Source organism: Littorina saxatilis, linkage group LG12 (assembly GCF_037325665.1).
Source record: "Littorina saxatilis isolate snail1 linkage group LG12, US_GU_Lsax_2.0, whole genome shotgun sequence".
NCBI classification, from domain to species: domain Eukaryota; kingdom Metazoa; phylum Mollusca; class Gastropoda; order Littorinimorpha; family Littorinidae; genus Littorina; species Littorina saxatilis.
The window spans coordinates 15,207,010-15,213,714 of NC_090256.1; the positions used below are offsets into that span (position 1 = coordinate 15,207,010).

Sequence of the window (6,705 nt, forward strand, 5' to 3'; positions counted from 1 at the left end):
CAGAACTCTGGTTGTGTATTTTGAATGACTGGCTGTACATTTTGTTTTCAGAACTCTTGTTGTGTATTATGAATGACTGGCTGTATGTTTTGTTTTCAGAACTCTGGTTGTGTATTTTGAATGACTGGCTGTATGTTTTGTTTTCAGAACTCTGGTTGTGTATTTTGAATGACTGGCTGTACATTTTGTTTTCAGAACTCTTGTTGTGTATTATGAATGACTGGCTGTATGTTTTGTTTTCAGAACTCGGGTTGTGTATTCTGAATGACTGACTGTATGTTTTGTTTTCAGAACTCTGGTGGTGTATTCTGAATGACTGACTGTATGTTTTGTTTTCAGAACTCGGGTTGTGGTCCGAACGAAGCGGCTGACGACAAAGGGCTGATCGGCTTCGCTCAGCTGTCTCTGTCAGAGGAAGGGAAGAGCAGTTAACAATGCTTCACCGTCCTTACGTCTCCCCTCATCCCTTCCACTTCCATGCTGCCGCACCCAGAGCGAGGTGCTACCCTGTATTACACTGTGATACCCAAACATCGCTTTGGCGTCCATCCCACACAAACGTTCGACTTGCCTGTGTAAAGCGTATTCACCGACACGGCTGTGTGCTTCAACCAGCCAACAGTTGGAGCAGCGGCAGTGTGTGTGTGTGTGTGTGTGTGTGTGGTTGCCGATTTCATGCTGATATGTGTGTGACTAGAGACTGATTTGCCCTGTCACTGAGTGTGAAAGGGAGAAGTGGCTGTGTGTGGGTGTGTGAGCGTCTTAGCATGTGCGAGCATACATTCATGGGAGCAAAGAGAAAAGATGACATGAAAGGGGTTGTTAGAATGATTATGACTGTGATTTCATGATGAGATTTGTGGAAGTGTTGACAACTGTCATATCATTTTCTGCTCGATGGTGTGCCGTGTGTGAGCTCATAGTGCTGATGTGTAGCACTGAAGCCCAGGGAAGGTGCTTGCTTTCCACTGTGGCCAATATCTCGTCATCTGTCTGGGGATTGGTGCGCGCATATGGCATCTTGGGGATAGCATAACTTGGGGATAGCGTAAACAAACAAACAAACACGCACACGCACGCACTTATACAGAGATAGACACGCAGATATAACTGGTGTTTGGAGAAAAAAGTGTTGATACAACACACAGTGTAATTGTCCTTGACCTTGTTCCACGGTGTGTGTGAAATGCTTTGTGGGGTCAGTACACTGGTTCCACATTGCTGGGTATTGTCCTTGACCTTGTTGCATGGTGTGTGTGAAATGCTTTGTGGGGTCAGTACACTGGTTCCACATTGCTGTGAATTGTCCTTAACCTTGTTGCATGGTGTGTGTGAAATGCTTTGTGGGGTCAGTACACTGGTTCCACATTGCTGGGTATTGTCCTTGACCTTGTTGCATGGTGTGTGTGAAATGCTTTGTGGGGTCAGTACACTAGTCCCACATTGCTGTGAATTGTCCTTAACCTTGTTCCACGGTGTGTGTGAAATGCTTTGTGGGGTCAGTACACTGGTTCCACATTGCTGGGTATTGTCCTTGACCTTGTTGCATGGTGTGTGTGAAATGCTTTGTGGGGTCAGTACACTGGTTCCACATTGCTGTGAATTGTCCTTAACCTTGTTGCATGGTGTGTGTGAAATGCTTTGTGGGGTCAGTACACTAGTCCCACATTGCTGTTCTCTGCAGGGCTTGCTCTTCATCTCTGCATCATCTTTCTTGTGCCACCGTTGACTTGTGATCAGTTCACCCTTCTTCGTTATAATAATACCTTTGCAACGTTGATAACTGTGAGCAAGTAGACCTCTGATGGTGGCAGACCAAACGTCGGATTTCTTGTTTCTCAAAGCCAGAAATAGCTGCCAGATCATTTAAACAAAAGCTTTCACATGACCTGCTAGGTGCGTCACGTCAGTTCTGTATGCAGAATAGGAGACAACTTTCATTGTTAATCTTCCATTGTTTGTGAGCTGCTGAGCTGCTAAAATGTATGAGTTTGATTTGTAAGCTTTCAAAAGTTGGCTACAGCGTGAATGCTAGTAGTGGTAGTAAGTTATCTTTTAAAATTTAATATTATAGATGCTGAAATAATCAGTCGAAATCAGCGATAGATATTACAAGTTCTTCTGAAAGGTGCTCATTCTGCCCCAAATTTAGCTTTCACCTCATCTTTCAATTGCGAGTACATAGAAGTAAAATTACCCCCTGAGGTATTTGTCGCTCGTTTCCACCTCTTCATGAATTTGCCCAAGTATTTCTAACCCAGAATCATTGCATGTTTTGTGTGTGTGTGTGTGTGTGTGTGTGTGTGTGTGTGTGTGTGTGTGTGTGTGTGTGTGTGTGTGTGTGTGTGTGTGAAAGCAAAAAAGTGCCAAGTTTTCACCCACAAATTTATGTTTGAAAACTTGGTCGATTTGACCTGTAGTGGTACTACATAACTTTGTGGGTATCTCATGAGATTTGCATTTAATTCGTCCATCAGAAACATCCTGTAAAAGAAGCTACAATTTTACAAAGAATGTGTGTCAGAATTTGGGTATAGGCTTACTCAATACAGCCATCCTACAACATTCTAAGAATAAACATTCTCAAGATTGCAAAACAGAAACTGAGAAAGTTGCAGTGAAAAATGTAGAATACCCAGAACATTCCCTAACAACGAATCTCAAAAGTGTTGTGTAAACTGTAATTTCTTTTCAATTCTGGTATCAATCATCAGATTTGATTTCAGTGACCCAGAAATGAAAGTGGCTGCTGTTGTTCATCTTGGTAGTCATGGTGGTTTAGATTGTGTGTGTCGTACGTGTGGCTGACATGTCGTTGCTGCTTGGCTCTCCTATTTGAAGCGGTAGGTACGAGTACCTGGATTTGTGTATGTGGATAATGCACCTTGATAAATGAAACTTGCATACTCAAGAGTCTTTGTACATTATGTTTTCGTTTCTAGTACTTTGCCAGCTGTATAGTGGGGATGAAAATCACCTTGTGCTGTGTGAGTGGACAATTCCCTTATGACCCACTTGATAACGTGTGACGAGAATAGTCAGTCATTCCCCTTCCCCCCGCGGGTTAGGGGGAAGAATTTACCCGATGCTCCCCAGCATGTCGTAAGAGGCGACTAACGGATTCTGTTTCTCCTTTTACCCTTGTTAAGTGTTTCTTGTATAGAATATAGTCAATTTTTGTAAAGATTTTAGTCAAGCAGTATGTAAGAAATGTTAAGTCCTTTGTACTGGAAACTTGCATTCTCCCAGTATCTAGTAAGGTAATACATTGTACTACGTTGCAAGCCCCTGGAGCAATTTTTTGATTAGTGCTTTTGTGAACAAGAAACATTTAACAAGTGGCTCTATCCCATCTCCCCCCTTTCCCTGTCGCGATATAACCCTTCGTGGTTGAAAACGACGTTAAACACCAAATAAAGAAAATTCATTCTCCCCCCCTGTGAGTGTGAGGCACTTTTTTCTTCTACACATTATTGTTCATTTTTCACAGTCAACCCTTTGACTTGACTTGACTTATTCCTGTAGACTCCCTGTGGAGCATAGGGCCGCACAGTCAACCCTTTGCTCATTGGTATTTGTCATTTTGTTCGTTTCCCCTTTTTCTGACCTGTATACTTGTGAACCTCACTTTTACTTGCTTTTCTTTAATCTAACAGTGAAGCATTCATTGCTTTCAGAACAAGGGTTACAACTGTGGTTTGTAAAAGTTATGAGAATACGTGTACAACCGCAGTACTTTGGGTGAACATTTTACTATCCTAGGGCTAGTTTATCTTTAAATGTCAAAGAGCATGCCTGGAATGAGTGAGTAGGAGTGCCGCGTGGTGAGAAGTGATGGTGCTTGACTGTTAAACTCAGCTCTAGCTATGGTTGGCCTGGCGTGCGCTAAGTTATGAGTGCCGCAAGGTACCGTGTGGTCAGAATTGATGGTGCTGGACTCTTAAGCTCAGCTCTAGCGATGGTTGGCCTGGCGTGCGCTAAGTTATGAGTGCCGCAAGGTACCGTGTGGTCAGAATTGATGGTACTGGACTGTTAAGCTCAGCTCTAGCTATGGTTGGCCTGGCGTGCGCTAAGTTATGAGTGCCGCAAGGTGCCGTGTGGTGAGAATTGATGGTGCTTGACTGTTAAGCTCAGCTCGAGCTATGGTTGGCCTGGCGTGCGCTAAGTGTCTAAAATTATATTAGCCCCTCAGGTGACTGTGGTAGTGGAACCGAACGGTTGAATGATGCGTGAGTACTGATGCTGTGTATTATAACTGGGTACTATTGCCTTCAAAATCTCTCCCTTACTGAGAAGAGATTGTATATACACTTGGAATTGTCTGTCCAGATTGCATATAAAAAAAAGGCTGCAGAAGAATGAGTTTTAAAGTGTACCCCCAATTTCTTGTGTAGTTTTTGTTTTGTTTGTTTGCTTCTCACTTCCTCTTTCCTACATCACACTGGTCTTTAACTGAGCATGGGCCACTGAAGGTACTGTTGAACCTGTCTGTAATGACCGCCCAAGGGGCCGACCAAAAGTGGTCCATATAGATAGGAATGGAAAGGTGAATTAAAGAGAAACAAACCTTGTCGGGGATCCTTGCAGGTGGTGGTGGTGGCCAGGTGCTTCCTGCATCTGCATGGGTAACGCCCGCACAATCCAACACTTTGGCTTAGTACTGTTGTTACCAAGAGGTGGTCGTCAGTGCAGGTTTGACTGTACAATGAACACTGTAACATTGTAACTAGTTGGCCAGCAGCTGATTTATTGTGCTTTTAATACTGACGTTACATTCTTGATAACGTCAGCTTGTGTAGAAAAACACATCTGCATAAATACTGAATATCCGCTGACCTGATAGCATGGCTCACATTCTGTTTCTTCTTTCTTGTTTTCAAAGTGATATTAAAGGATAATTCTGATGAGAATGGCTGAAGAGACGATACAAATAATAACCAGCCAACCTGATGAGAATGAAGCATACAGGTGGCTAGGAAGGACTTTCTGCCAAGTCTGTTTGTTCTGTGCACTGTGCTGATTGACTTTTTTTGAACATTTCGATGCATGTACTTGGAACTTGCCTTGCAGTGCATTTGATTATGTTATGCCTGATGGGGATGGCATACTCCAGAATTGGCCCCATGGAATTGACTTTGCATACTGAAAGAAGAACAAAATCGTGAGATTCACTCAGTGTACTGTTGAACCTCTCATGGGGCTCATTCGGGATTATATTGCCATTGTGACAGGTTTGAGAGGGCTTGAAAAGACAAGGAGTTTTGTTATCTGTGTAAGTTTGGTCCTTGTCTGCGAAGAGTGTATTAATGGAATTCATATGTTATAACTTGCAAGTAAAATGGAAAAAGTGCTAGTGTATTATTCGGCAGTTCTGTTAATGTTTTTAACTTTCAGGCATTGGCAGTTACACCAAACTTACTGTACAAAAATAAACTTGTTCTAGATTTGCTCTGTGTGTGTGTGTGTGTGTGTGTGTGTGTGTGTGTGTGTGTGTGTGTGTGTGTGTGTGTGTGTGTGTGTGTGTGTGTGTAAGGTTGTACTTGATAATCCCTTTGATAGTAACAACAGAAATATGATTTTCAAACAAACACATTTTTTTTTAGACTGTACAGAAGATAAAGGCACAACCTAGGAAAGCGCCAACAAAGATGAGATTCAGATCAAGTAATTTTGACATTTTGTTGGTGAAGAGAGCTTTCGTTACGCAATTCTTAAGGGCATGCAGTTATGGAAAATTCACTGCCAAGAGCTTTAATACACACACACACCGCATGCACATCCCTGACAATTTCTGAGGGATTTGGAGTACCGATTCTAGGCTTTTCTGAATGCTTAGATAAGATTTTGAACGCGTGCGTGCACACACACGCACACATGCACGCACACACACTGCTAATTAGATAATACACATCTGCCGCTAGGTCATTTCCAATAATGACGTTTGTTTGTTTGTTTGTTTTGCTAAACGCCCAGCCGACCACGAAGGGCCATATCAGGGCGATGCTGCTTTGACATATAACGTGCGCCACACACAAGACAGAAGTCGCAGCACAGGCTTCATGTCTCACCCAGTCACATTATTCTGACACCGGACCAACCAGTCCTAGCACTTACCCCATAATGCCAGACGCCAGGCGGAGCAGCCACTAGATTGCCAATTTTAAAGTCTTAGGTATGACCCGGCCGGGGTTCGAACCCACGACCTCCCGATCACGGGGCGGACGCCTTACCACTAAGCCAACCGTGCCGGTTCAATAATGACGTCACAATCTTCTTACGTCACCAAGGCCTAAAGCAACAGGCAGTCGAGCGGAGAAGATGACGTACCATGGTAACCACTGGTGCCTGACCCTCATGCCTCGACGCGCCTCAGCTGGTGCCCGAGGTTGAGGCCTTCATGTCTTCATCGACCGTCACATCGATATGATGCAGGTCACTCACGCGTTGAAGGGTAAAATGAAGTGACGGACGCACCGACTTGTACAGATATATATATATGGGTTATTAAGGGCATCATCAAGTGTGATGCACAGGACTTCAGTTGTATCATGCGGCCTCTACATTACTGTTATAGTTCCTAATTTCAAATATTCCATGTGTGTGTGTGTGTCGTTGTGTGTCATTGTAGGTGTGTGTGGTTGTGGGTGTGCAATAATGACTGTCTCTTTTTTTTCTTTTTTTTTTACACGACATACACACGCATGA

The 6,705-nt window shown here is 43.4% G+C and overlaps 1 protein-coding gene across 1 annotated transcript in view; it reads left to right on the forward strand.

Moving 5' to 3' along the window:
* The window catches only part of LOC138981341 (serine/threonine-protein kinase OSR1-like), a 36,400-nt gene extending 30,953 nt beyond the window's left edge, over positions 1-5,447 (forward strand). Inside the window, exon 17 of the mRNA XM_070354229.1 lies at positions 340-5,447. Coding sequence (XP_070210330.1) covers positions 340-432 — 93 coding nt within the window. The 3' untranslated portion in view covers positions 433-5,447. The remainder of the gene's footprint in view (positions 1-339) is intronic.
* Positions 5,448-6,705: the final 1,258 nt, after the last annotated feature.